Source organism: Trichomonas vaginalis, chromosome IV, assembly GCF_026262505.1.
Source record: "Trichomonas vaginalis G3 chromosome IV, whole genome shotgun sequence".
NCBI lineage: Eukaryota > Parabasalia > Trichomonadida > Trichomonadidae > Trichomonas > Trichomonas vaginalis.
The window spans coordinates 26,567,454-26,595,450 of record NC_067206.1 but is presented as its reverse complement, the minus strand read 5'-3'; the positions used below and the strand labels follow the sequence as shown (position 1 = coordinate 26,595,450).

At 35.9% G+C, this 27,997-nt stretch overlaps 19 protein-coding genes and 4 pseudogenes across 23 annotated transcripts, besides 5 other annotated features; 10 read left to right on the top strand and 13 right to left on the bottom strand.

Moving 5' to 3' along the window:
• Positions 1 to 1,325: part of a mobile genetic element that runs on past the window's edge.
• TVAGG3_0173550 (protein of unknown function, DUF4106 family) lies at positions 174 to 1,033 on the bottom strand (the record flags this gene model as incomplete). Its single annotated transcript, XM_051225397.1, has 1 exon — positions 174 to 1,033. A coding segment is annotated over one exon (860 nt), but the record flags the coding sequence as incomplete, so codon positions are not given.
• Positions 1,326 to 1,411: 86 nt separating the features above from the next.
• On the bottom strand, positions 1,412 to 1,588 carry TVAGG3_0173530 (protein of unknown function, DUF4106 family; the record flags this gene model as incomplete). Its single annotated transcript, XM_051225396.1, has 1 exon — positions 1,412 to 1,588. One exon carries the CDS (start codon positions 1,586 to 1,588, stop codon positions 1,412 to 1,414), a length of 177 nt encoding a protein of 58 aa, XP_051110382.1.
• A 1,111-nt stretch (positions 1,589 to 2,699) lies between these two features.
• On the bottom strand, positions 2,700 to 3,693 carry TVAGG3_0173520 (protein of unknown function, DUF4106 family; the record flags this gene model as incomplete). The annotated part of the gene is made up of 1 exon (XM_051225395.1): positions 2,700 to 3,693. A coding segment is annotated over one exon (994 nt), but the record flags the coding sequence as incomplete, so codon positions are not given.
• Positions 3,694 to 3,916: 223 nt separating this feature from the next.
• TVAGG3_0173510 (protein of unknown function, DUF4106 family) lies at positions 3,917 to 4,668 on the bottom strand (the record flags this gene model as incomplete). Its single annotated transcript, XM_051225394.1, has 1 exon — positions 3,917 to 4,668. A coding segment is annotated over one exon (752 nt), but the record flags the coding sequence as incomplete, so codon positions are not given.
• Positions 4,669 to 4,977: 309 nt separating this feature from the next.
• Positions 4,978 to 5,874, bottom strand: TVAGG3_0173500 (ankyrin repeat protein family; the record flags this gene model as incomplete). The annotated part of the gene is made up of 1 exon (XM_001296248.1): positions 4,978 to 5,874. The coding sequence occupies one exon, from the start codon at positions 5,872 to 5,874 to the stop codon at positions 4,978 to 4,980; it is 897 nt and encodes a 298-aa protein (XP_001296249.1).
• A 431-nt stretch (positions 5,875 to 6,305) lies between these two features.
• Positions 6,306 to 6,413: a mobile genetic element.
• Positions 6,306 to 6,413: a terminal%2Cinverted (terminal inverted repeat of MuDR-1/Phantom-1 transposon ID:TVAGG3_0173490).
• A 380-nt stretch (positions 6,414 to 6,793) lies between these two features.
• Positions 6,794 to 6,894: a terminal%2Cinverted (terminal inverted repeat of Maverick-3 transposon ID:TVAGG3_0173270).
• Positions 6,794 to 27,997: part of a mobile genetic element that runs on past the window's edge.
• Positions 6,998 to 7,653, top strand: TVAGG3_0173480 (phage tail repeat-like family; the record flags this gene model as incomplete). The annotated part of the gene is made up of 1 exon (XM_051225393.1): positions 6,998 to 7,653. A coding segment is annotated over one exon (656 nt), but the record flags the coding sequence as incomplete, so codon positions are not given.
• TVAGG3_0173470 (uncharacterized protein) lies at positions 8,583 to 9,431 on the bottom strand (the record flags this gene model as incomplete). Its single annotated transcript, XM_051225392.1, has 1 exon — positions 8,583 to 9,431. One exon carries the CDS (start codon positions 9,429 to 9,431, stop codon positions 8,583 to 8,585), a length of 849 nt encoding a protein of 282 aa, XP_051110378.1.
• On the top strand, positions 9,450 to 11,516 carry TVAGG3_0173460 (phage tail repeat-like family; the record flags this gene model as incomplete). Its single annotated transcript, XM_001312445.2, has 1 exon — positions 9,450 to 11,516. The coding sequence occupies one exon, from the start codon at positions 9,450 to 9,452 to the stop codon at positions 11,514 to 11,516; it is 2,067 nt and encodes a 688-aa protein (XP_001312446.2).
• On the top strand, positions 12,490 to 12,890 carry TVAGG3_0173450 (uncharacterized protein; the record flags this gene model as incomplete). The annotated part of the gene is made up of 1 exon (XM_051225391.1): positions 12,490 to 12,890. A coding segment is annotated over one exon (401 nt), but the record flags the coding sequence as incomplete, so codon positions are not given.
• TVAGG3_0173440 (phage tail repeat-like family) lies at positions 13,083 to 13,667 on the top strand (the record flags this gene model as incomplete). Its single annotated transcript, XM_051225390.1, has 1 exon — positions 13,083 to 13,667. The coding sequence occupies one exon, from the start codon at positions 13,083 to 13,085 to the stop codon at positions 13,665 to 13,667; it is 585 nt and encodes a 194-aa protein (XP_051110376.1).
• On the top strand, positions 13,713 to 14,577 carry TVAGG3_0173430 (annotated as a pseudogene). Its single transcript has one exon. A coding segment is annotated over exon 1 (865 nt).
• TVAGG3_0173420 (DNA/RNA polymerases family) lies at positions 14,997 to 15,848 on the top strand (the record flags this gene model as incomplete). Its single annotated transcript, XM_051225389.1, has 1 exon — positions 14,997 to 15,848. The coding sequence occupies one exon, from the start codon at positions 14,997 to 14,999 to the stop codon at positions 15,846 to 15,848; it is 852 nt and encodes a 283-aa protein (XP_051110375.1).
• On the top strand, positions 15,988 to 16,251 carry TVAGG3_0173410 (uncharacterized protein; the record flags this gene model as incomplete). The annotated part of the gene is made up of 1 exon (XM_051225388.1): positions 15,988 to 16,251. One exon carries the CDS (start codon positions 15,988 to 15,990, stop codon positions 16,249 to 16,251), a length of 264 nt encoding a protein of 87 aa, XP_051110374.1.
• Positions 16,302 to 16,997, bottom strand: TVAGG3_0173400 (MazG nucleotide pyrophosphohydrolase domain-containing protein; the record flags this gene model as incomplete). The annotated part of the gene is made up of 1 exon (XM_051225387.1): positions 16,302 to 16,997. The coding sequence occupies one exon, from the start codon at positions 16,995 to 16,997 to the stop codon at positions 16,302 to 16,304; it is 696 nt and encodes a 231-aa protein (XP_051110373.1).
• On the bottom strand, positions 17,657 to 18,031 carry TVAGG3_0173390 (uncharacterized protein; the record flags this gene model as incomplete). Its single annotated transcript, XM_051225386.1, has 1 exon — positions 17,657 to 18,031. A coding segment is annotated over one exon (375 nt), but the record flags the coding sequence as incomplete, so codon positions are not given.
• Positions 18,282 to 18,860, top strand: TVAGG3_0173380 (uncharacterized protein; the record flags this gene model as incomplete). The annotated part of the gene is made up of 1 exon (XM_051225385.1): positions 18,282 to 18,860. The coding sequence occupies one exon, from the start codon at positions 18,282 to 18,284 to the stop codon at positions 18,858 to 18,860; it is 579 nt and encodes a 192-aa protein (XP_051110371.1).
• On the bottom strand, positions 18,889 to 19,089 carry TVAGG3_0173370 (uncharacterized protein; the record flags this gene model as incomplete). The annotated part of the gene is made up of 1 exon (XM_051225384.1): positions 18,889 to 19,089. One exon carries the CDS (start codon positions 19,087 to 19,089, stop codon positions 18,889 to 18,891), a length of 201 nt encoding a protein of 66 aa, XP_051110370.1.
• On the top strand, positions 19,504 to 20,130 carry TVAGG3_0173360 (organellar and viral DNA polymerase type B; the record flags this gene model as incomplete). The annotated part of the gene is made up of 1 exon (XM_051225383.1): positions 19,504 to 20,130. A coding segment is annotated over one exon (627 nt), but the record flags the coding sequence as incomplete, so codon positions are not given.
• Positions 20,810 to 21,505, bottom strand: TVAGG3_0173350 (protein of unknown function, DUF4106 family; the record flags this gene model as incomplete). The annotated part of the gene is made up of 1 exon (XM_051225382.1): positions 20,810 to 21,505. One exon carries the CDS (start codon positions 21,503 to 21,505, stop codon positions 20,810 to 20,812), a length of 696 nt encoding a protein of 231 aa, XP_051110368.1.
• TVAGG3_0173340 (uncharacterized protein) lies at positions 21,722 to 22,179 on the top strand (the record flags this gene model as incomplete). The annotated part of the gene is made up of 1 exon (XM_051225381.1): positions 21,722 to 22,179. A coding segment is annotated over one exon (458 nt), but the record flags the coding sequence as incomplete, so codon positions are not given.
• TVAGG3_0173330 lies at positions 22,651 to 23,284 on the bottom strand (annotated as a pseudogene). Its single transcript has one exon. A coding segment is annotated over exon 1 (634 nt).
• TVAGG3_0173320 lies at positions 24,556 to 25,345 on the bottom strand (annotated as a pseudogene). The gene has a single exon. A coding segment is annotated over exon 1 (790 nt).
• Positions 25,350 to 25,884, bottom strand: TVAGG3_0173310 (annotated as a pseudogene). The gene has a single exon. A coding segment is annotated over exon 1 (535 nt).

Below are 27,997 nucleotides of genomic sequence, written 5' to 3'. Positions count from 1 at the left end.
ATGGAATGCCAAGCCAAAAGTTTGAACGGTCTCCATTTGTATATTGAGTTTTTTGACCTCCTGTATGAGTCCATACTTTCACATATGGCATAATAGAACTTTGCATTTCAGGGTTAATGGTTGTTGTGAAGTTGTTGTTAAAGTTCATAGCATCTAATGTCAAGTTGTATGACCTCATATCCTCAACTGTAGAATATTCTTCTCTTGGATAGTATTTGCCATCTATGTTTATATGGTATTTAATACCAGGGTTGTAGAAGCAAGAATAGTCATTTATAGTTCGTCTGAACAGTACAAACATAGTATCTGCATGTTTCATTGCAGTTGTTAAAGCAATATCTGTTCTTGCACCTGGGTCAGCACTTTGGTTTCCAACTTCACCTGCAAAGTCTTTGACAGATATTTGGTGTATAGGGAACATAAGTGGAACTGCAATATATTTGGCAGCTAAAGCATTTGAAATATCTGGGTCCAACATATAGACTGCAAGTCTGCTTTCTATTCTCTTGCATTCAAACTTTTCGCATGTGAACTTAACTGGGTCCCAAGCATCTCCAGCAGCATTGAAATAATAGTTTACTTCAGTGTTGAGGTTTGAGAAACCAAAGTCTAAGTCAACTTTGTTTTTGCAAAAGTCGGCGAATGACATTTTATTTGTTCCCACTACTTCTGTAAGAGTGAATGGGTCTTGTGTTGGTGCAATGACTAAGTTATTTTTGCTTGGAGTAAGTTCGATAGAAATTTTTCCTGCCCAGTTTGGCAAGTATCTTAAAAACCTGAAGATGAGGAAAGATGACAAAGGAACTCTAAGTTTCAGTTTTACTTTGGTTACTGCTGCTGCAGTTTGTCCAGAAAGGTCAACATAAACTCCTGGAACGTTAGGGTCAAGTCTTCTTATTTTCTCAATAGTTGCATACTGGTCTGTTTGTTCTCTAGCTTGTGGTTGTACTGAGTTTCTCAAAGCGAACCATTCATAGTTTGCCCATGTTACTGTTTGAACTAAGTCAGAGTTAGAATATATCTTATATCCCATGAAAACTTCTGGAGCATATTGGTATCCGACATAGAAAATTCCATTGCAACCTTTCTTGTCAGACAACTTGGCAGAAGGTTTTATTTCAATGTCTTGTTCCACGTATAAGAAAGAGTTGTCAATAGAAATAATATGAAACCTGTCGCAAGCAATATCTACTGTTTGTTGAAGAACCTTCTCCAAACTCACCTACGTTTCCATAAGAAACAGCAGTTGTATATTCGTAAGTTCCAGGAACTATTTTCTGACCTTCTAATGGCATTGTCGCATTCGTTATATACCATTCGGAAACATTTCCATTCATAGCATCCAAAACTGTTGGCGTTATATTCTGAGCGGCGTACATTTCATATGAGTAAAAATATAGAATAGTTGGATTTATATGTCATAATAGAACCCACTCCGACCAAGCTTTACTTTCTTCCTGACTGAGTTTTTAACTCTTCTTTTTCCTTCATTGCCCTCTGCTTGAAGTTGTTGCATCTTTGCATTATGTTCATCTAGTATGTTGCAAATTTCCCATGTCCTTTTTGCCTTTTGGCTCTGGTCGCCCATCTCAGGTAACCTATATCCTAGAAAGAGTTTGTCATAGTCTGTATTTGAGTCTTTGCGTATTGTTTGCATGACTCTTTCCTGAGTTTCTGGTTCAAGCTCTTCAAACAGAGCTTGTCCATATGGAATAAGCTCGTTTCCAAATATATGTTTTTGTAGCCATTCTGGTTTTCTTTCCATGTTACCAATAATATCTTTTGTGAATGGGAAAGCTTTTACCCAATCTTTCAGTCTTGCGTCGTTTATTTCTGTAGTTGGTTTTATTTTGTCAAGGAACATGTTTTCAATACTAACATTTCATTTGGTACTGTCCATTTGAGTTTTCTTAAATATTCATCCCTTCTCGATTCATCGCCTGCAAAGTAAGTTTTTATGACATTTTGTAAACTTTCGTTTGCAAGGTCATGTACAATAGGTTCTCTTCCTTCTCCCTCCCTAACTTTCTTTCTAAACTCTTCACCAAATATACCATCTCTATGGTTCTGTGTAGTTCTTTGAGATAAATGTTCTAGAACGTCAGGTGTTATATTTCCATCAGCCATGTTCATTTCATACTGGTCCAAAATATCTGCATGTTTCATATCTTTCAATGGCATTAAAGCCGCGCTTAAAATACCAGCTATATCTCGTTCACCATTGACTTCCATTGCGTCTACAACTTCTTGGAATTGTGGTTGTAAGTTTATGAACCACCTATCTGGATTAGCTTTATGACCCCATCTCATTGTAGTTCCATCGTCTGCAGAAACAAAAGTAGGTTTGTTTCCATCTTGGTTAGGTTCTGAATGAACTTTAAACAATGTTTCATTTCTATATGTTTTCTTGAAATTTAACCTTTTATTTTCACCGAGTTCATCCGAAGATTGAACGTTAAATGCTCGTAAGTAAAAAGGGTTGTTGTATTTGTGTACATTTTTTTTCAGTTCTTCCATTCTATGCTGGATATTTTCATCTGATGTTGGAGTCTTTTGTATGTCGGCAAACATTTTTCGATATTCTTCTACTATGTCAGCCGAATTTTTTTTAGACTCTTGGAAATATTCCATATTCTCCGCATACTCTTGTTGAGGGTCAAGATTTTTCGGCTGTTCCAAATCTTCATCTAGTTCTGTGAAGTTAGTTTCCAAAGGAGTGACTTGTTCGTTTCCTTCAGGCTCTTCTAGCTGTTGTTGCTGAACTATTTCTTCCATGTCTGGTTGTATCTGAACTAGTTCTTCCTGTGGAGTTTCTTGTACCTCATCTGCTGGCATTTCATATATTCCGAGACCGTTTTCAACAATTTCCCTATCTACGTCATCCGCATTCATAAGCTTTTGTTCTTTCGTTCCGTCTCTATTTTTTACGCGTTTCATGACGAAAGTTGAATTGTCATTTAGCTCTGACATCAAATATCTCGGAGTAAATTCATCCATGTCATTTGGATGATATGCTATTAAATCATATCCCTTAGCGAGCTTGTATTTTCCAGGTTTGAGATTATATCCGTTTTGGTGCTGAGCCATAAAGCTAAATAGGTTCGGGTCAGTATTTCCATCCTTGAACTTTCTAATAGCTTCTTTATATCTGTCACTAAAGTCAAGAGTATCTGGGAAACCACACTCTTCTTTAAGCATTTTTAAGAATTCTTGGTTTCCTTGTTCTCTACTTCTTTTATGTCCTTGCTCTGTTTGTGGTTGTTGTTGTGCAGGGTTTTGAACTGTTGGTTGTGCTGGATTTTGAACTGTTGGTTGTTGTGCAGGGTTTTGAACTGTTGGTTGTTGTGCTGGTTGTGGAGGTGGTTGTTGTGCAGGGTTTTGAACTGTTGGTTGTTGTGTTGGTTTTGGTGCATGCCTGTGTCTATGTCCATGTGACGATGTAAATGTTTTAGGTAGTCCTGGTGCAGGTGCTTCTCTTGGAGGGTTTGGTGGTATATAAGTTCCACCAGCTGGCACATATGTTCCATCTGCAGCGTAATGTCCTACCTGACTTTTCGTTTTTAAGAAAGCATTTACTAGGTCTGTTTTGGTCTGTTGTAACTCTTTTTCTTGACTTTTCACAACAGTTGCTCTAACGGCGTCATAGGCACTTTGAACTGCCTGTCTCGTTGCTGCATCTGTTATTTTCGTCATATTTTGTGCTACTTCTTTTAACTCTTTGTCGAAACCTTCAGACTTCAGTTTCTTTCCAGATGAGAAGTCGTTCACTTGTTTCACCTTACTATGAAGAGCTTCGAAGGCGTTCTTAAAGTCAGCATTCGTTAAAGCTTCATTTGAACTGTCTTCATCCGCTTGTATTTTTGTCCTTATTGACCCTATGAGTTGGGCTGCTTTAGCGTTGGCTTGGGCATCTAACCAGTCATTGTTAGCTTTTATATATTCTGCGCTTTTCATTGCCTTTTGCATGGCTGCGTCGTTATTTTTACTTTCTTGTGCTAAGTTTTCATACTGTACGGTTTGGTTTTGCAACTGTAAAAGTTTTTCTGCCTTTACATTTGCTTCAACTTCCTTTTTATACTCATCGCTATCCATATATGTCTTCAGGGCTTTTTGTTTTATCTCTTCATCTTTCAGTACTTTATATTGAGTAGTATGGTTTTTCAAATTTATGACATCTTGTTCCATTTTTGCTACTTCTGCTGCTTTTTCTGACACTTTTTTCGCATATTGCTCTGTACTTAGTTCTTTCAGTTGTTCTTCTTTCTTCTTTTTCTCTACGTTTAACTCATTGAGTTTCTTTGTGTGTCTGTCATATTCTAGTTTCTTTTCGTTTTCACTTATTTGCTTCTGTATGTCTATGTTTGACTTTTTGACATCTGTTATTTGATTTTTGAGTGAACTCAAATTCATTTGACTTTGAGGGTTATAGGCTGTTCCGTCTGCAGCTCCACCATAGCCTGCCATTTTCGCTAAAAGTGCCGCTCTTAAACCTCCACTCTGTGCACCAATGACTCGGTTTAAAAGCATAGGATTGCTTGACATTTGTTGCAACATAGTGGGGTCATTCAGCATTTGTTGTTGCAACTGTTGTTGTGGTGTCAGTTTTACTTTTGGATGTTTCAATGCTCCCTTCCTCTTACGTATATTCTTACGTAGCTTACGTGGCATTTTAAGTGAAGTTAAAAAGCGGTTTTATACTAAACATCTTCGGGGCTAGAGGGCGCAACGCGCCTGGAAGCCCCACTACCTTTTTTTTTTTTTTTTTTTTTTTTTTGTGTTGCAATACTACTCTTCTCCTTTAATAACAAATTGGGAAATAATTTGAGGTTCCATAATTAATTTTTTTCTATTTATATACTATGATATATAGATAATAGATATTTTGCAAGTAAAATGTATTAAAATCAAAAAAAAAATAACTTTTTATTATATCAACTGTGATTTTTTTATAGTTTGCGCTGTAGTATTTGTTAATAATTATCTGAGATATTTAACATTTTCAAGATAGCCTTTAGCTGATGCAAGCATCAGTGCAGTTTTTCCATCATTATCCTTTGCTTCTTTATTAGCTCCAACTGAGATGAGATATTTAACAACTTCAAGATGACCTTTAACTGATGCAAAAATGAGTGGAGTCCATCCATAATAATTCGTTGCTTCTTTATTAGCTCTAACTGAGATAAGATATTTAACAACGTCAAGATGACCTTGAACTGATGCTAAAATGAGTGGAGTTTGTCTCCAAGTATCCTTAGCTTCTTTATTAGCTCCAACTGAGATAAGATATTTAACAACTTCAAGATATCCATAGAATGATGCATAAATGAGTGGAGTAGTATCATCTTTATCTTTTGTATCTTTATCGCAATTACATTCGATGAGAAATTTGATAAGCCGAAGATTTCCTTTTTCGCTTGCAACATGAAGTACATTGTTATTATCTTTTGTTGTCATTTTCCAAAGTCCTTCATTACATGCAATTAACATCATTTCCTGATTTCCTTCCGCAGAAAGTTCGTCAAGAAATTTGTAAGCGCTTTCAAAGTTATTAGATTTCTTAATCTCAGAGATTTTGATTAATATCTCTTTCGAATGATTGAGGTTTTGTATTTGGGTCTGATATGCTTTTAATTCGTCTTGAAGTTTTTTAATTTTTTCTTTAGAATCATTGAGGTTTTGTGTTTGGGTCTGATATGCTTTTAATTCGTCTTGAAGTTTTTTAATTTTTTCTTTAGAATCATTGAGATTTTGTGTTTGGGTCTGATATGCTTTTAATTCGTCTTGAAGTTTTTTAATTTTTTCTTTCGATTCCTTTATTTCATTATCATTTTGATTTAACATATCAATAATGCCATCAAATATCTTGAATTTCATGTATTTTTAACAGATTTCAGAATTGAAATGGCCTCTTTGAAGTTTTGGATAGTAACATTTGCTTTTCGTGTGCAAGTATATAATTTTTTGGAGTTAATAGTTGAATGAGAATGTTTGAGAAGTGCATTGTACTGATCTGTTGTCAAACGTGAATATTTCATGATCCTTTCGATATTATCTATCTCAAATGTATCAAAAAGATTTTCGTTTTTAATATAATCATCGATATGAGCACCAATATATTCGAAATTCAGATCCGTGTTCTGATAAAATTTTGTAAAGTCACTTTACAATCAAAAAGTAAAATCAATCACATTACTGAGAATAATGTATAATCAAATAGCTAAAAACTTGCTATGATAGTAACTCTGGAATCACATCATTCAATTAAATACATACTGAGTTCAATAATTAATTGAATGGGGGTCAAAGTTGGCGTCACGAGGCGTCACGATGTAAACTATTCAATTTTGAATAGAGACCGTTTATTTTTGAGAAGTTTACGGTGTCACGAGAGAAAATTTGAGAGGGCTGGCGTCACGAAAAGTGTCAATAAAGAAAGAATATAACAGAAAATATATGTAGGAATATGATAATAGGTTAAATTTAAATATTTTAAAGAATTTTTTTTGAATAAAATAGAGCATCTTTAAATAAGAAGTGCTTACGTAGACAATGTGTCTCAGATGTAAAGAATATGACTCACAAGAACGCTTTACAGCATCTTGCCAGTCAAAGTTGTGCAATCAAATTTTGATTGCGAAGCTTCCTTCATTCAGAGGTGCTTGCGCAGACAATGTGTCTCAGATGCAAGGAATTCGACGAAAAGAAGCCAATTGTTGCTAATTGATGTTCCAAGCTCTCTGACATATTATCTCCTCAAGTGTCTTCGAATGAATGAGCATTACACATTTGCTGAAAAAAAAAAAAAAAAAAAAAAAAAAAAAAAGGTAGTGGGGCTTCCAGGGGCTGCGCCCCTTCTAGCCCCGAAGATGTTTAGTAAAAAAATGAGGTTTTTATATACGGGTCTTCCAGGAGCTTTTCACAAAATATATATGTTTTCATGTTTTGTCACTTTTCTGTCACTTTTCAGGTAAAAACATTTTTATTATATATATATAAAATGAATTTTACAAAACCACCGTTACCCTTCTTTGGAAATAAGAGTAGATGTAAAGATATTCTATTGAGAGAACTTAAGAAACTACCGAATGGTCTAACATTTGTAGATTTGTTCGGTGGAAGTTTCTATATATCTCATTTGTGCCATACTGTATTTCCTGACTCAAAGATTATATGCAATGACTTCGACAACTATATGGACCGTCTCAAACATATACCAGACACTAACAAAATATTGAAAGAGTTAAAAGAAAAGATACCTATAGGTAAGATGGAACGTATACCATTAGATAAGAAAAATACTGTCAGAGAGGTTTTGAAAAAAGCAGAGTATATTGACTGGGATAGTATATCTTCTAGACTATTATATAGTGGTTCTATAAGAGTTCATGACATTGAAACACTTATGTCAAAAGTTTTATATCTTAACTATACAAAGGTTTTCAAAGAGGACATAGAAAAATATACTGAGGGTATAGAGTTTGTGAGATGTCGTTGGACAGAGTTGTATGAAAAATATAAAAACAAGGAAAATGTTTTCTTTATAGTAGACCCGCCGTTCTATAACACATGGGATTTTCAATACCAAGTAGACTGGACTTTGAGAGACTCTTTAGAAACTTTAGACGTTTTACATAACCATCCATGCTTTTACTTTACATCCGATAAAAGTGGTTTGGAAACCGTTATGAGATGGTTAGAGGACATACATGACTATGAGTTTATATATGACAAGATAGAATATGAGAGAGGTCCTATAAACTGGAGAAAGTGTCATAACAAAGAAATTTTATTAGTAAGTAAATGTGGTTTGAAATAGGACTACTTGTTTTAGGTTTTTTCCATTGTGTCATTTACTTATTTGACGTGGCAGAAAGATATAGAGAATATGAAGATGAACCAATGCCTGCAAATGTCCAGTATATGTACTCGTAAGAGATATTTTTATCTAATATTAAATGGACGCACAGAACTTAGCGAATGCACAGCAACCTGGACAACCAAACCCAGAGAATATTCCAAATGAAGTTAGAATACAAACTGCAATGGCAAACTATGGTCAAGTGCCAACAGATGTACAAATGCAAACTGCCATGTCAAATGACGCTGCGTTAGGTTTGCCACCATGGTATGCAAATATGAGATGGAAAGAGTTTTATACAAACCCTGAAGTGGGATATAAACAACTCTATGCAGATGACGCGAACACAGGAGTTGACCCAGAATATGTTTTCTACCAGAGGAGAAATAGAATGTATGAGCTCCAGTTAAAGAATGCAATGGAACTCAGAAGGAAACGTAAGAGACTAGGTGGACATTAGATTTTTACATATAGTAAAATGGGTTTCTTCAGTAGTATTGGAAACTTCTTTCGAAATGTTGGAAGAGGTATATGGAATGGAATAAAAACCGTAGGAAGAGGAATTTGGAACGGAGTCAAAAATATTGGTAAAAGAGTAGGTCAGTTCGTTGGTATTATACCTAAAGACCCTGAACCAGAAGAACAAGCTCCTGTTATACAACAGCCTGAACCTGCACCACAGTCTAGTTGGCAACCAAATCCAACACCTCAACCGTATTAAAAATTATATTTTTACTGTTCGATAGTAGTTGTATATGAGACTAAGTTCTAAGTAAAACGCATGGTATAATGGAACTATTCTCTTTCTTCCATCTGTTGTAAACCATACTTGAAAGTCTGAAATACTTCCACTTGGTGGTTCATATAGCTTTGTAGGTTTTTCGTAAAAGTCATTTGCCAAGCATAAAAAAGAGTTTTGTGCACCAGAAAATGAAGCATGAACGATAATAGCATCTGAGTCGAAAACATTTTCATATGTTCCATTAGGGTTTTCGACTTCATAAAAGTTCGGGTGTACTGGATATTCTGCAGGCTGATTTAACATCCTCAGAAACCTATACCATGCCAAGTTGTTATATTTTGTAGAAATATAAACGTCTTCTCCAAGGTCTTCTATTCTATTGAATTTAACAGTTGCATTTTTCCTGTCATATAAAATATCGAGATGGTACTCTCCTTCGTCAATGTTGTACTGTTTTGCATATTCGAGATAGATATCGTTTATTTTTTCTTGAAAAGCTTGAAGAGTTGTTTCTAAGTTTACAAGCAAACTAACTTGTAAAAGTTTTCCCTGTTCAAATTTCTCATACGTACGTTTCTCTTTGTTATAGTATCGAATTTCAAAAGCGACCGTAAATGGGAAACCATGTATGGCTTCTGAAATGAATTTCATTCTACGAAAGCCAATAGCTTTTGTGACGGATGGGTCTCTTAGCCATCTTAACGGGTAGTCAAAACGATAGCCTTCATGCTTTACGGTCTCTGTCTCAAACTTTTGACCGACATTCGTAAAAAGTTCATCTAATGGTTTAGTTGTAGCAACTCTAGAATTTTCTTTTTCTATTGAAAGCATATTTTATCTAGAATAAAAATGTCAAATGAAACAGCGTCTATGAGAGAAATAAAACACAACCGACAACTCATTTTGCAAGCTCTAAATAAGAACACAACAAACTTTTCAAACTATTCTAAGATATCTGAGTCATTGAAAGAAGGAAACTTAAAACTGACGATAAACCCAATGACAGACGAGTTTCTGTTTCAAGACAATAAGAACCATACTGTCTGTGTAAATCCAACAAAAGGAACTTTAAACGAGAAACCTATAAAAGAACTTCTTTTGAAAGCAGATGTTGACAACAAAGCTGACAAAGAGTATGTCATTGAAAAAGTTCAAGAAGAACATGACAGAGCAGATGCAACATATGCAACAAAAGAACATACTCATCCTGAACTAGCGGACAAAACATATGTTGACAATAAAATGTCAAGTGAAGTGACAAGAGCTGACAAAGAATATTCTAAAAAGACTCATACACATACCATTGCAAATATTACAAACTTACAAGAAACCTTAAACAGGAAAAGTGACGTTGGACATACACATACCATTGCAAATATTACAAACTTACAAGAAACCTTAAACAGGAAAAGTGCCGTTGGACATACACATACCATTGCAAATATTACAAACTTACAAGAAACCTTAAACAGGAAAAGTGACGTTGGACATACACATACCATTGCAAATATTACAAACTTACAAGAAACCTTAAACAGGAAAAGTGCCGTTGGACATACACATACCATTGCAAATATTACAAACTTACAAGAAACCTTAAACAGGAAAAGTGACGTTGGACATACACATACCATTGCAAATATTACAAACTTACAAGAAACCTTAAACAGGAAAAGTGCCGTTGGACATACACATACCATTGCAAATATTACAAACTTACAAGAAACCTTAAACAGGAAAAGTGACGTTGGACATACACATACCATTGCAAATATTACAAACTTACAAGAAACCTTAAACAGGAAAAGTGCCGTTGGACATACACATACATCTTCTGAAATAACAGACTTAAACGTTAGCCTTGAAAAGAAAGCAGATAAAACATATGTCAATGAAATATACCAAAGTTTAGTTGGAACAAAAAATATTGAGACTATGGTTGGTGACTTTTCTGTCAATGAAGAAAACAAATATTTTAGATGGCAGTTTGTACATTCCTTAGAAAATGGTACACGGTATAAACTCATTCCGAAAAATAACAATGAAATGTATGTAAGCTATATAAAGAATGATGGTACACAAGTTAAAGTTCCATTAGACAACAACTGCTACTTAAACATATATGGAGACGAACAAAAGAAATATTTAAGAGTTTATGAAATGGCAGATATGACATTACCTGACCCAGCTCCAGCACCATACTATTATGACTATGGAGATGACGTTAGAACACCACATGTAGATGAACAAAAGCTAACATTATATTTAGATTTTTATAGATATAAAAGATATAATGCAATAGAAAAAACGAGAATAGTATACTATTATGAAGATGACAGAAATAAATATTATAGTCAAGACTTTACCTACCCTGAAAACATAAGATTATATTATAAAAAATATTCTGACACAAACCAGAAGAAACCAGAAATAGTTACACTATATTTTAAGTTCAAAAGAGACAATCCTATATTATCTCATATGTTTGATTTAATGAACCCAGTAGGTTCTATTTATACATCTATGGAAGCAAGAGGTCCTCAAGTAATGTTTGGTGTTGGTGCATGGGAACAAATAGTCGACAGGTTTTTGTATTGTGCAAACTCTTCAAAGGAAACAGGTGGAAGTAAAACGATTTCAGGTGAAAACTTACCTGCGCACAGTCACTACATAGATTTAAGTACATCTCAAGCAGGTTGGCATAGGCATAGATATTGGGATTGGTCAGGAATGACAAAAGGTAAAGGATATGATGTTAAAGACGACGTTAAGTTTGCTATAAATTGTTACTGGGATGACACTCAGGGAGAAGGAAACCATACACATTTCGTTTCAGGGTATACACAAACAACGGGACAAAGTAAAGACTACATGCCACCTTACATGACAGTTTACGCATGGTATAGAATTGCTTAGTCGTCATTTTCAACTTCTTTAGCATATTCGTCAGGAGTTGTCTTATATTTGTTAGGAACTGTCTTTGAAAGTATACCACCTTGAACTTTGACAAGTTTGAAACGAGGTCTGACAATAGTAGTTTTATCTTCTGCTTGCAGTCTGTACATTTTGCCATGTTTGCCTAAAACTTCATAATATTCTCTTGTATACTTTCTTCTATTTTTACGAACACGAAGGTGAGTACCTGTCGGGTTCCCATTGTTGTCATAGTCAATAGTATTTTCATATGGGTCGCGTTTAGGTATTTCTATTTTTACTTTGTCACCTTTCTTAAGTTTGAAGCCTGGCATTCTTTCTTGTTTGTCTCTTTTGACTAAACTATTAAATATATAGTCTTTCTCTAAGTCAGGGTTGTTTTTCATTTCTTCGGGGGAGTGGTTTCCCAAACCTTTTTTTTTACGGCTATTGTAAATATTTAAAACTTGTCTCATCTTTGCCATGGAGAAATGTCTATATTTGTCGTCATATGACATTTCATTTGCTTCACCACCTTGTGGTTGGTTTAAGTCTCTTAAGATTTTTATACAACTGTCAATGACACCAAGAGCAGAATGGTTTTGGTCGACAATGAAATATTGGTTTACATTTTTTGAACGCAGATAGTTTTTAATATCGTCTGATTTGAAAGAACTTTCACAGTCAGATGTCAGTTTTGTTGGATGGTATTTGTCAACGAATATTGTCAAAGCAGTTTTCACATCTAAAATATTTTTGGACTGTAATGGTATGGCTTCACAGTATCTTGTGTTTTGACCGACAAATATTAGCCAGTATGGTGGTCCATCTTCTCTATACCTCGGAATGTTTTCCAAGATATCCATAAACCAAGCATTTGGTGTTGAACTAAAGATTTTTACCATGAGTGCTTTCTTTGTCGCTTTAGAAACATACGGGTCCTTGTTTGGATTCGTCATTTTTTATCCTATAAGAAATGGGTTTATTTGGCGCATTAGCAGGAGTTGCATCCAGATTTTTGCCCGCAGTGGGAACAATAGCCAGAGGTGTATTTGGAGTTGGAAGGAAGATTTTGAGTACATTAGGTATACTTAAAGAGAAAGCACAACCTATTATACAAACTGTACAGAAAGGTTGGGATGTAGCACGAGATGCAGCAAATCTTATTCCAAATCCTGAAACAAGAGGAAAAGTTCAAGGATGGATGGACAATGTAGGAAGACAAGCAGGAAACTACTATAACAAAGCAAATGACTACTATAACCAAGCAGGACACTACATGGACCAAGGTGAAAGATTCTTTAACAGAGGATATAACCATGCACAACAGTGGGTAAACAACAACCAACCGCAACCGCCTCAAACTGGGGAATGTAAAGTTTTTTACTGAGATGAAATGAACAATACAGCATTGAGACAAATGGGTCAAGATGGATTTGTCGGCTTCCAGCAGTTACACAACCACGTGTTTGTCAAGTTCTTCCTATACCTCAGAAGTTTTAGACCGACTTAAAAAACCTAAACAACCAGTTGAAAACAAACCAAACTAAAATTTTTTACTGAGATGAAATGACCGAAGAAGTTGAAACGGTAGATTTGACACCACAAACAAAAAGTTCAGAACCATTGTCAAAACCTGTCAAAGAACTTACAGATGAAGAGAAAAATTCAATAATAGAAAGTGCCAGGTCTGGAAATACAAACCCTAACTACAAAGTCACTTTTCATAGAAATGGAACGGCTAGTATCTCAAAAAAGAAACAGACTCTCACAAATAAAATATTGAAGTCTGAAGGAGCTTTCGAGACAACAGATGGAAAAGTTTACTTCACTGACCAACAGTTCATTATAGAACATCTCATTGACTTAGAGTCGAAATATTCTAAACTTTACAACAAACACAAAAAGTTGAAAGGAAAACAAAAACAAATGGCATATGATATTTATGAAGATGTTGACGACACAACTGTTCCTGCAAGTGAAGTAAAGTCAGAGGAACCGAAAAGTGACGAAAAACCGATAGAAGAAGAAAAACCAAAAACTGAAGATAAACCAAAACCAAAGTTTAGTTTCCAAACTAAACCAAGTCAACCTTCATTAGCTGGTATGGGTTGGCGTCAAAGACTTATGGCAGCAGGCGGTTATGTAAAGTAAAGAAAAAAACATTTTTTTATTTTTATAAAAATGCCCCCATATAGAATGGATAGAAAGTCTGCTAGAATAAAAGCAGAGTTGCAAAGATATGGTTGGAGAGTTTCGAAGAATTTTAAATATAGGAAGGGAAGACCCATAAAAGTCTATGACAAACTGTCTGGTCTTCGCTACGAAATGGACTTGGAAACAGCACGCGCAAATTATCCAAACAGACTAGAGAGGTTAGAAGAAGAACGTCTTATGGACATGCCTTTCGATGTTAGTGAACCTCAAGTTGAAGGACACGACGGCTTTGCCAGATTCTACTGGAAACATGACGAACAATTGCATCCTTTGAGAAGGAAAAAAGGAAAAGGTGAAGACGCACATGCTCCCATGGAAAGAACAAGATATGCATATGAGAAGTATCGCGAGGTTAGAAGTCAAATTACATCTGGTCGAACCTTTACAGTAAACTTTGACGAAGGAAAGAACAAAGAAGGCTTCATGGGTGTACTTGCTGCCATACAAGACGGAAATAAGAAAGGATACAATCTCAGATTGACCATAACAGATTTGGATGGTCACATTTACTATGCACATGGCAATGTCACAACAGCCGCACAACTTCTTGACGCTTTCAAGACTACAAAGAGAGAACAAATGTTTGACTCCGACTCAGACATCTTAAATGCAATTGAAGGAATTGCAAGTGTCAAGTTCGAATGGTACCAACCTAACCCTCAAGCAGTCAGACAACATGCTGGATACTTCCCGTTCATAAATAAGTCTGACATTGACTTGACAAGGTATGGAATTTACAATTCAATTGAAACAATTGTCAATGAACCTTGCATTCTTACATGTCTCAGGAACTCTGGTCTTGTTACAGAAGAGAAGATGAAGTACTTGAGTCATGTGTGAAGACAAGGTACATTCTCAGAGGTCAATTGGCAAAAATTGCACCGTTGGCAAATGTCAATATCCGAGTCAACATACCTACAGCTAAAGGTTCTTCACATGACGACTATGTTGTTGAGTTCAATTTACCATGGTTGAAGATTGCAATTGTCCACAACCACTTCATGTTGAACGAAAGTCTTACAAACCCATTGTTCGGAAAAGGTAAGTGCAACATTGTCAGAGCTGTTAACATTCTTTTCGAGAAAGGTTTGTTGGAACCAATTCCAGATGACAAGCTGACAGAAACTTTTGTACCAAAAGACGAAACAAACTTTTCATTGTTAGGACCAAAAGTCGTTCCAGACAAAGTTCTAGCACAAAAGAAGTACACAGCTTCCAAAAGGAGTTGGATTGTTCGGATACCAACCTGAACCAGAAGAACTTCCAATGAGGTTGCAAGAACTTCAAGATGCTATAAACAAACTTCCATTGAGACATCCAATTGACGTCAAATTGTATTGGAGAGCATCTGAGTTAGGTCAGAAGGTTTTATATGAAACAGGTTGCTTCGACGATGTTTATGAGATAACAGGAGAAGTTTCTCAGAAGATAAGAGACTCACTTGAATTTCCACGAACTGGACCGATTGGATGCGACAAGTTCGACTCAAACGAAAAGATATACTATGTTGACCTTAACGCTGCGTACATGAGGTTTGTCCAATATATTCCAACTGGAATTCCAAACGAAGATGGTGAGTTCCCGGGAAGGAACTATACAGTTGGAAAAGTCATACAACAACTGTATGATATTAGGAAAGCTTCAAACCCCAAACTTGCAATGACACTCAAATTGCTTATGAATTCGACATGGGGATATTCCATTAAGAAACCTCAAGAGATGAAGAGTAAACATTATGAGAAGGTCGACAACTTTGTTGAAAGGTTTTCTCCTTTTGTTTTGAAGTACGAATTCACTCAAGGTCAAAATGGCTTAGTAACCACATTAAAACCTATTGTCGAACATTGGTCTTACCCTCAGTTCGCAAAGGCAGTCCTTGACAACTACAACAAATTCTTCTCCGAAGTCAAATCCAAAGTTGTGGTTTACTATGAGAACATTGACGCACTCATGACGAACGAAGAAGGCTATAACAAACTCATTGAAATGGGTTTAGTCGGTGAAAAGATGGGTCAATTCAAATTGGACAAAATTTTCACCGAAGTTCATGTCCTCTCCAAGCGTAAGTATTGGGGTATACTTGAAGACGGCACAGAAATAAAACATTGCATGAAGTAAAAAAATTTTTATTCGAATTTGAATTTAAATGTGGGGAATTCTTGGTCTCAAACTCATATATAACCTGTTTGTCTGTATTTTCGTCGACTATGGCACGAGACACGAACATTGACCAAACGGACAAAAAGTGTCATTTCGGATGGTCAAGCAGCCAATCGCATTCGAGCACTTCGAAGAAGCCTTACGTTCCAAGGGAGAGGGTGTCTGGTGCAAGGCAGAGGTCATGAAACTCTACGAGCAGTACATCCTCAATGCCTGGGAGGACAAATCGTCCTTGGATTGGCAATTCTACCAACTCCTCTGGGACGACCTCCTACGCAACTGGGATGACGAAAGAGTCCAATTCAGAGGTCAGGAACTACTTGTCCAAATTATCCTTAATTTAAGCCGCTTACGCAACTAAAAACTTAAATTTACTCGGGGTTTCCCCCTAAAATAAAATTTTTTTTACTCTTAGAACCACTCGAGGTTCTCCTTACGGTTGTTGAGCTTGTCACCGTCAATGTGTCTGACCCTCGTCTTCTTGTTTGGATTTGGAACCCATTGCATACCGACAAGCCTTCCCATGGAAATTGTACCGTAATTCCGAAGGGTAAGGGTCAAGTGTCCCAAGTTGTTGAGGACTGGGGTAAGAACCTTGCCGGTCCCCCTGTTGCGGATTTGGTATGGGTAGGGTTGGGAAATTTCGTAAGTGTCATCGGCAACAAGGGTTGCCCAAACTTCCTTTTCTTCGTGTTTCTCTTCTTCTTCCTCTTCTTCTTCGTGTTTCTCTTCTTCCTCGAAAACTCCTTCTTCAATTTGGTACTCACGAAGTACGGTGTTGCATGTTCTGTCCTTTCCGAGTACCTTCCAGATGGCGTCTATCTCTTCGAAGAAACGGTAGATGAGTCTGGCAAGGTCTCGGTTCTCTCTCGCGTAAATGCGCAAGGTTTCCGTCAAATCATTCAGGCATTTCTCATTGGAAGCTTGGTTCATGAGGACATCGGCTTTGAGCTTGGTCATCTCTTCCATAAGACTACTTTGGAGAGTCTTAACGGTGTTTGTCAGATGAGCTTTCAAATTCAAAATTTGAATTTGAACTGGGCGCTTGTCTGGCAACATTGAAAGGACATCTTCCATTGAGTTTGGCTTCGGTGCTTGTTCGGACATCGAAAAAATGAAGTGGTTTGAGAATGACGGTTTTACTTCAAAAAGCTTGTTATGACGGTTAAGTCATACAACAAGTTTAAAATAATATCTTGTTCTTCTTCTGAACGTTTGTTGTCTCTTCCGATAAAAGTTTCGAACATGAGAACCAAAAAACGTTTTTTGAGATTGCGGAAGAGTTCAGGCAAACGTTCATATTCCGGATATGTTGGGAGCAGTTCGAAACATCTGAGCTGACTTTCGGACAAAATTGGGACAATGTCAGAAAATTCATCTTTGGTCGGACTGCTTGAAGGTAAGTCCCTTACATGTAAGTAGCTCTGGTAAAGTCTTCTCATTTCTGCTAACTTTTGGAGTATAGCTTCGTAGTTTAGAAGTTTTAATTTTAAATGTCTTATTCCACTCTTGACATCTAAACGGTAACTATCCATGAGGTCAAGAGTAGCTTTGGTAGCTTTAAGTGGAGCTATCTGTTCCTTGACTCCTGCAATTTTGGTTGCAATTGTGATTTGAGCTCCTTCAAGTTCGCCGTCTATGTCGTTCTCAACGCCTTCAACCATGGCTTGAAACTCTTCATCGGTCCATTGAGATTGGTGTGGGACGAATTTAACTTGCTTCATTCAAAAAATGAAAAAAAATGTTTTTACTCAAAACGTTAAGGTTGACTGAACTGGTTGGATGTCGCCTTCACAGGTTATGTAGAACGGCTGACCCGAGAAGTGAAGGAGAGACTGAATTGCCAATTTCATATGGGGTAGGGGGTTCTCCTTGTTTGGTATTTTTATCCAAGGACGTTTGTTTAGGAACTTAACAAGAGCTTCTCTTTTGGCGTCCTTTATGCCATCGTAGGCTGTCCCGTCTGGTATTTGAATTGGAATTCCAGTCGAAGTCTCGAGCTGAAGTGTAGACCTTCCAGAAATAGTGGTGAACTTGACCTTGGGCTTCATTACCCTGCGCAAGTACTGCTTAACAACTTCATTTATCTCTATAAGGTAAATTGCCTCGTCAAATCCTTCTGGTATTCCGAGTCCTTCCATCCGACAGGAAAATATTTTCCCGACAACTGGAAAAAATTTTCCCGACGACAGGAAGGACTCTTCCAGTTGTCCGTCCGTAAACCATTCAAATTTTCGAAAATTGAGAACTTTTGGTCGAACTTCAGAAAAAGTTTTTCCTTCCGACAGGAAAGGTTTTTCCTTCCGACAGGAAAGGTTTTTCCTTCCGACAGGAAAGGTTTTTCCTTCCGACAGGAAAGGTTTTTCCTTCCGACGGTTAAGCCACAAACAGATGTCCGACGTACCACCAACCGAGCCCATTCCCAAACCAGAGGAACCTAAAGCACCAGCCCCTGCACCTCAGCAACCTCAGTTCCAGCAAGTCCCTCCACCAAATTACTACCAATTTCCACCTCAAGGTTACTACCTACCACAAGGCTTCCCGAACTACCCTCCTCCTCAGCCTATGCCTTACTTCCCCAACCCTTGGATGTTTATGCAAAACCCTGCCCCACAATTCCAATCTCAATCCAAGAGAGACCAAGAGTTCGAGGAAGGTCTGAACCGCTTACGCAAAGAGTATGCTACTACCCCAATGGAAGAAGACAGGCTTTCAGTCTCTTCCCTCAAATCGACCGATTCGACTCGTACCACAGATTCGGTTCGTGACCGTGAAGACTACCTCAAGCAGTCTGAGAGACTCTTCATCCTACAACCATTTACAGTTGGAGCTCTCAAGAACATGCGCAATTACGAAGGTCAGACACCAGCTGGAGACCGCAAAACAGACGTACTCGCAAGAGCCGTCCAGCTCGTCAAAACAAAGACTGAGATAGTCGACTTCATTCTTGCAGCTTGCCCATACAAGTAAAAAAATAAACAATTACGAGTTAAACTTTTTATTCTTTCTTTTCTGAGTTGTTTAGAGCTGGTTTCTCTTGTAGGAACCTTTCGTACTCTTCCATGGTCATGTAATTGCGAATTTGGTACGCAATTCCAGGTTCGTTGTTTTTGAACCTTACGTATGTAACGCTTCCATCCTCCTCAGGGAAGTAAGCTGCTAACATCTGACCAAGTTTTCTCGGTGACTCGGAGCTCATAAAAATGTCACTTTTTAAACGTTAAGTTTTTAGTCTTATTTTACCCTTTGTTTACCCTTTGTTTACCCTTTGTTTGTCAAGGTAGTATTGGAGCGCAATTTCTCCAAATTCTCTGTGTCGGAGTTCTTCAGCATTTTCCAAGGTGTACCTGGAGAACTCATAGAAGTTGTCAAGAACATACTGCCATGCTGCTCTTCTGAGTTCGTCGGTATTTTGGAAGTGTTGCACCTTCGAGTCTTCTGACATGAAAAAAATGACACTTTTTCAGCAAAAATATATTTTAGGTGAAGAGGTGAAATCTCACCTCTTTTCTCACCTCTTTTCTCACCCGTTGAATTTTCATGAATTTCCTTAAGATAGAAAAAATAAAGTTAGTTTTTTTAAAAAAATATTTTTTATTTTTATTGTAAGAACATGTTAGCAACAACAGCACCAAACTCGTTAGTCATGAACCCAACTTCAATGTTAGTAGAGATGAAAAGCTTCATTCCTTCTTCATATACTTTCGAAACAGAAATCCAGAAGATAAAGCAAGAACTTTTAACATGTAATTTAGACTGTTGTGCGAAAGATGAAGAAAATGAACAGTATCTTTATGAAATGCAGGACATTATTGACCATTTACCCAAATTGCCTGAAATTCAGCAGCAAAAGCTCACTATTCCTGAATTCGATGAAATAGAAGTCAAAGCAACTGACTCAGTAGAAATAAAGAAGTTCATACGAAAGGTAAACTATGAGTTTCTAGGATTTCATTGCAACCATAAAGTTATGGACAAAGATTGCGATATGGTATATAAGAACATCTCTGACATATATAAATCTGGGGAGTTTAAGACCTACGACAACTTTGTTTCGTTAGTTGCTGAATGTGTATGGCAGATAAGAGATAAAGATAGAAGAGGCAAAGTATGGAACGAACAAATAAGACCCGCTATGTTTGAGATGAAGAGAGCAATTGACGCCTTAGTTGTTTTAGCAGGTAAGGTTTCAGAATATAACGCAAAAATGAACCCGCAATGTTCTAAATGTAAAGCAGCAATTAGGAAATATAACTACTCCGTCAAAGAGATAGAACGTATGCGAAACGACTATGCAGATTTAAAGAAAGAAGCAGAAAAACCAGCAGAAGATAAAATGGACATGTTAGAATTTCTGAACAAAAACTATCCAACAGCAGAAGATTTCCTTCTATCTGACGTCAAGAAGAAATATAAAGAAACCTTCGGTATTGTTAAAACTTTTGACATACTGACAGAAGAAATAGAAGCTACGAAATTGTTCAGGATTTCAAATATACATCGTACAATTCATGTAAAACGCTTGTGAAAAAACAGGTGAGAAAAGAGGTGAGAAAATGGGTGAAATCTCACCTCTTCACCTCAATTATATTTTTGCTGAATTCTGAGTAAAATGACCAAATTTCATTATATAACTGTTATGAGTGACGAAGAGAACTTTGACACTTCGTAAAAAAATCCCTGAAATCATATCTTTTATACAAAATTCAAGAGGTGAAAAAAGAGGTGAAAAAACAGGTGAAATCTCACCTCTTCACCGAAACATTATTTTTGCTGAAAAATGACCAAATTTCATGAATTTCCTCATATGCTTGCTACCCTCGAAAAAACTGAGAGAAGAGATTCCGTATGAAAATCGTGAAAAATAACAGAGTATTTTGACAACTTCAAACAAGTAGAGTAAATGAACTCTTTATTTTTTACGCTTGACTTTTTACAATTTGAACTTTGTTTGCGTAGATATGAATTCTGAAAGAAGTATGAGGGTCTTGTATGACTTTGTACTTCTCCCATAGTTCATGTCTGTCAAACTTACCTGCCATGGACTCTTTCATAAGTTCCATGAAATCGTCTTCGGACAATCCGGGGAAAAGTACAATGTCAGTAAGTATTCTTTTAACATCCTTACTTAAACTCTTTGCTGTCTGTACACAAATGACAACTGAGATGTTAAAGTGTCTGAGCTTCTTAAGAATTCGACACATGTCTTGTTCTCTGTTCTTTAACAAAGGATGAGAGGCGAAATCATCTAAGATAAGAAGACATCTATGAGGGTAAGTCTTCCAATCGTAAGATTGCAATTTCTTCGAAATGTATTCTATCTCTTTCTGTTTGTTTCTGAAGTGTTTCTTCTCTAATATTCTCTGCATTTCCTCATTAGGGTCTTTAAACTTAGAATTTATATACTCATTTATAGCATTATACTTCAAAACTCTTCTTTGGTACTTCTTTATCCAATCTAACAACTCAGAGTCTTTTATACATACTAACTTAGACTTCTTTATAATATCTTTGAACGAATTGACGGTTTGGTCAAATTGACCAGAAGTACTACAAATGACAACTAACTCATAGAATGGGTTCTTCTCATCTAGTTCTTGTTGTTGTGCAGCCATTTTAAGATAAGTGAAAGTCTTACCCGACCCAGGTGGTGCAATTAGACCTGTTATACCATTCTGAGCAAATAAGAACTTGTCATGTATAGGCTTTATCTGAGCATTTTCTAACTTCCTCTTGTTCTTGTTTAAAAACATTCTCAAATTTCTTGTCAATGTCAGCAAACTTTTTTCTAACATATTTTTAGAAAAATTAAAATTTTTATCTTTTAGAAAATGTCTAGCGATTTCGCTATCTATATTCGAGACAAGCTTTTCGACAGCAAAACATCTGTCGACCATAAAATCTTACATAGTGTAAACAAGAAAGGTGAATTTGTTCTAAAGTTCTGTTTCTGGGAATATGACAAGAACCATAAAACATTAGGCAGAGAAGTCTTAAAATTTGTCAATGACAGACTTGTTGACAGAGATGACGCCGATTGGAAAGATGAAGTCCAACAAAAGTTCTTAGAATGCAAAGAAGGCACATGCGCTGTTCTTGAAGATGAAATAGAAAAACAGAATAGAAGAGCTATTAAAGACAAAGAACTTTTACATAAATATGGTTCTGAGAAATTTGACATAACTCCACCAGAGAAGAAGAAGAAGAAGAGAGAAAAGAAAGAAAAGAAAGTAGAAGAAGAGAAAAAGAACCTGAACCAGTTCCAGAGAAAAAAAAATTTGACATGTAAAAATAAAATTTTATTTTTTAGAACATTTCTGGGTCAATGTCAATGTTCTCTTCCTCTTTAGGAGTAAACACTGGCTTAGACTCTAAAATCTTTTACCCAATTTACCTTGAACTTCAACTATCTTAGACTCATAATATTCATAGTCGTCTGCTTTCTTTGGTTCATAAGGTATAACAAGTTTGTATGCTTTTGCCTTCTTTAAGGTTTGAGAACCTTCTGTCAAAATTTTCTTGACTGCTAACAAAACCTTCTATGTCTAAGTCTTCAAATTTCGCACCATTTTTAGTCACAATAGCAAACTTAACTGGTTCGATGTTCAAACTTTGCTGAATGAAGACTTTTCAAAATGGTAGAAGTAAACATTCAAATGATGTGAATGGTCTAGTTCTTCTTAAGTCCTGACATGTACTTGTTTACTGAGATGAATTTTGCCATCTTTTCTATCGGATAAAAAAATATTTTTTTTAAAATTTACTCATAAAAATTTTTCTTTGTATATACACCATTCTGTACGTCTAAAAGACTTTTGACATTTGCCAAGAATGTTCGTTTAGACGCTGTCATATAACCATATTCTTGACAATATTGTTTATACGAATCGTACAATGACCTTTCATCTAAACACTCAAAGTCAGTTTCATCTATGAACAGTTCATATACACTCTTGTTTGCTTCTAACAATGTTTGTCTCTCTTCGGTATGTGAATTTGTCTTGGATTGAACTTTGAAATATCTAATGTCATAAAATATGAGAACAAGTGGTTGTAAAAGTCAGATGTCAAAGTTTCTGCTAAGTCGTCAAAATATTCTGTATCTTGCATATGAGCTTCTGACGTTCTGACAACTACATATCTTCTGTCAGAACTTTCTAACTTCATCGGAACAGCATTGTTTGAAACCATAATGAAGTTTGCAACATTTTCACAAACTCTTGGTCTTTATACTTTCTTTCAACAACTCCAACTTTATCTGTTATAAGACTCTTCAAAGCATCTGAGTTCAAAACTTTTGTTGTATCTATACTTTGAAGTTCGTTACATACTATAAGTTTCATATTCTCTATTGAGGAGTTAAACTTGCCACAGATGTTTTCTAAGTTTGTCATATTCGGGTTCGATAGCCTTCTAACAGTTTGCATAAGATATCTGTAAAGAATGTGTTCTTACCAGTTCCTTGTTTTCCAATTATAATGAGAGCAGTTTCATTTTTAGCACTTGGATATTGTAAGATGTTTGCAAACCAACATAAGATATACTCATAGACTCTTTCGTTCCATTGCATATAATTTCTTTGACATGGTCTAACCAAGCTTCTATACATTTTCTTTTCCATTCTACTTGTTCGTATTTATATCCAGTGAAGATAGAATAGAATTTTGGAGATGGTGTATAGAACTTTATACCACGAACTGAAAAATCTTCTAACTTTGACAATAAATATCCCAAGCATCTAACATCTTCATACCAACTTGTACAACTTTTATTTTTTTAAGTTTCTGTTTACATTCTTGTTCTGAAACTATGGTTGCTCTTGGTTTGTTAAAGACAACATCCCATTCTTTCATAACATAACATTCTGGGGCAGAGTCGACATAAATGACTAAACGTTTCAAATTCTCGACTGCTTTGTTATAGTCTCTAAATGGACACATATTTCTGAACGCTTGGAAGTCATAAAAATCTGAAACATCTATTCTGTACATTTTATAAAAATAAAAAAAATATTTTTTTAAAAAACGTTTTAAATGGTATGCCATATAGCTTCTTGAATTTGTTAAGAAGTATATGAAACGTGTTTTCCATCTGTATCTCTAGTGTTTACATAAGCATAGTCATCCTTAGTAAAATATACTTGTAATTTTCTATAGTTTACACCGGTATAAAAGTAGAAAGAGTCTTGTTCTTCGCCTATAGTAGTAAAACTCAAGCGTATGCTTGCCATAGTCTGTAATTTCAATTGCTTCATCTTCTAGTTCGTCGACAAATTCGAATACAATATCTCCAAATTTGCCTCTGTTCTTATTGTTTTCAGAAAGAGTGACCCAACGTAAATTTTCAAGTCTATTGTCGTTTCTTATACGGTTTATGTGGTCTACAAGAGGTAAATTGTTAGGATTCGGTATAAAATGAGTTGCAATGACAATATGTTTAAAATAGTTTTTTTTCCACCCATCCTCATCATAGCATATCATCGTCATTTCGCTCCCATCCGCTTAAAACTCTTTTTGTCTTTTTGTTTCTGACTTCAAATGACTCACAACAGTGAATTTCATATTTCTCATCTAACAAACAAGTTTCCCAACGGTCTTCTCCAACAAACTCAGCGTACATTTCAAATAAAATAAAAAAAATATATTTTTTATTCTTGAGCTATTTTTTATTCTTGACTTTGTTGTTGCATTTGTTCCATTTGTTGCATTGTTGTTGAAGTTGTTCTTGTAGTACAATACTTTCACCAGTTGCATCTTCCAATTCGAAACTTTCTGCCGTCATTGACAAATACATAGGACATAAAAGTTTTACAGGAACAAAGTTTGCGTCAACTAAGGTTAAGTTTATGTTTGCTAAAGTGTTTGAGTTTACTAAAGCTGAAAACTCTGCATTCGAATGAACAATAGGCAAACCAGCAGAGAAAGTGTTGTTTATACGCATGAGTATCTTTTGGTCATAGTAGTTTCTGTCGACATTCGAATAAGCACTTTGAACCTAAGTTTGAAACAATATATAAAATAGGTGTACTTAAAGTCAATGGAACAGACATTCCTTGTATGACACCTTTTCCTGTTATAGGAAACTGTTGGTAGTAAAAACCAGAATATAAGTTTTGTATTATAGCTCATATCGTTTATAGTAAACTCAGTCGGACATCCAAACATAATGAAACCTGCTCTAGTTGCAGCACATGTTACATCCGTCCTTAAAGTATTAAATAAGTCAACAAAACCTGTTGGTGGTATATCTGAGTAAGTATCTTCAAAAGAAGTATTTTTTACCATTCACAACAATAAATCTTCTGGTGTCAAAAGAGCAAAACAGGCTTTAGTCGTCATTGTGTTTAAGGTCAGTTTACAATACCGTCCTTGAGGACTTTGTAAGTTTGTTGTTATAGAATTATATGACTCAGGGTTTTTAGTCGTAATAGTATAAACCACTATGTCTTCTGCCATTTACTTAGCAATAAATTTTAATGAAATGTTGTGGTCGTCAAATATTTTTATGACGTCTGGGAAACTATATTTTAAGTTCAACGTTTCACCTCCTTTCATAACGTATATCTTGTCAATGACATTATATGAAACACCACAGCAAGCAATGTCGGGTTCTATTTCTTTGATGTTTATATCGTCTGCCTCTGTCAAAAGTTTCAATAGTTCTTTCAAAACTTCATGAGGTGCAATGACATATGAGTTCACTTTTACAGGGTTGTGTTCGACCAAGTTTAACATTATACCCAAAGCTTGACAAATCTTCTCCTGAGTTTTAAGTTTGTCTTTCAGTTGTTGTAGTCGTTTCGAATATCTGCAACAGAACTTAAGTCTCTGCTAACTTCAGGGTATGTTGGTTGTTCTTTTACAGGAACTATTGTTATACCATCTTCGTCTTCGTATGGTTTCCCCACTTCAACATCTCTTTCTTTGACATTGACAACAACACTTTGACTGTTTGTTTGAGTTGGTGAATTTAACTTCACATCTGCCACCGCCATTAAACCTTTTGAAACACTTACGCTTCTATTTTTCGGAAATGACATTTTACTTAGAATAAAAAGATGGACGTATTTGAGTATCTCTTCGAATTGAAGCAAACAAAGTTTACACACACAAACAATACAAGTTCATTGACAGAATAGTTCTTTACACAAACAATGGAAAATGTTATAGAATAGCAGTCTTTGCTGAACCAAAATATTTTCATAAAGCAAAGAAAGTTGGTATAACCGAAATGGTGAAAGTTCTTGAAGCAGACAAAAATATAACAACAAAACTGACGATATTTCTAAAGGTAAGTTTATAATACAATTTATGTCAAAACTGGCGTACTGTCAATATTTGACGGAGAGAAGTCAGTTCAAGAACAACTTACTGACCTGCTGCCAAAATCTGCTCGATGGAAGCTGTCGTTATGCCAATCTGAGGAGCCCCAGCAGGTTTCATCGAACGAATCTTCAAAAGAGCATCTTCCGTGAAAAGTGCTATTGGTTTTGTAAACTTCTTTGCTTTCAATTCATCTGGACCGTCTCTGTCACCAGTATATTGTATTTGAACTGTACCAACAGTTGAAATACCACCCATAAAGTCTTCTGAGTCAGCAAATGGAATGCCAAGCCAAAAGTTTGAACGGTCTCCATTTGTATATTGAGTTTTTTGACCTCCTGTATGAGTCCATACTTTCACATATGGCATAATAGAACTTTGCATTTCAGGGTTAATGGTTGTTGTGAAGTTGTTGTTAAAGTTCATAGCATCTAATGTCAAGTTGTATGACCTCATATCCTCAACTGTAGAATATTCTTCTCTTGGATAATATTTGCCATCTATGTTTATATGATATTTAATACCAGGGTTGTAGAAACAAGAATAGTCATTTATAGTTCGTCTGAACAGTACAAACATAGTATCTGCATGTTTCATTGCAGTTGTTAAAGCAATATCTGTTCTTGCACCTGGGTCAGCACTTTGGTTTCCAACTTCACCTGCAAAGTCTTTGACAGATATTTGGTGTATAGGGAACATAAGTGGAACTGCAATATATTTGGCAGCTAAAGCATTTGAAATATCTGGGTCCAACATATAGACTGCAAGTCTGCTTTCTATTCTCTTGCATTCAAATTTTCGCATGTGAACTTAACTGGGTCCCAAGCAGTTCCAGCAGCATTGAAATAATAGTTTACTTCAGTGTTGAAGTTTGAGAAACCAAAGTCTAAGTCAACTTTGTCTTTGCAAAAGTCACGAATGCTCCCCAGTTCTGCTAAGAGTGAATGGGTCTTGTGTTGGTGCAATGACTAAGTTATTTTTGCTTGGAGTAAGTTCGATAGAAATTTTTCCTGCCCAGTTTGGCAAGTATCTTAAAAACCTGAAGATGAGGAAAGATGACAAAGGAACTCTAAGTTTCAGTTTTACTTTAGTGACTGCATTTCATTGTCCAGAAAGGTTAACATAAACTCCTGGAACGTTAGGGTCAAGTCTTCTTATTTTCTCAATAGTTGCATACTGGTCTGTTTGTTCTCTAGCTTGTGGTTGTACTGAGTTTCTCAAAGCGAACCATTCATAGTTTGCCCATGTTACTGTTTGAACTAAGTCAGAGTTAGAATATATCTTATATCCCATGAAAACTTCTGGAGCATATTGGTATCCGACATAGAAAATTCCATTGCAACCTTTCTTGTCAGACAACTTGGCAGAAGGTTTTATTTCAATGTCTTGTTCCACGTATAAGAATGAGTTGTCAATAGAAATTATATGAAACCTGTCGCAAGCAATATCTACTGTTGTTGAAGAACCTTCTCCAAACTCACCTACGTTTCCATAAGAAACAGCAGTTGTATATTCGTAAGTTCCAGGAACTATTTCTGACCTTCTAATGGCATTGTCGCATTCGTTATACCATTCGGAAACATTTCCATTCATAGCATCCAAAACTGTTGGCGTTATATTCTGAGCGGCGTACATTTCATATGAGTAAAAATATAGAATAGTGGTTGGATTTATATGTCATAATAGAACCCACGTGGACCAAGCTTTACTTTCTTCCTGACTGAGTTTTTAACTCTTCTTTTTCCTTCATTGCCCTCTGCTTGAAGTTGTTGCATCTGCATTTAT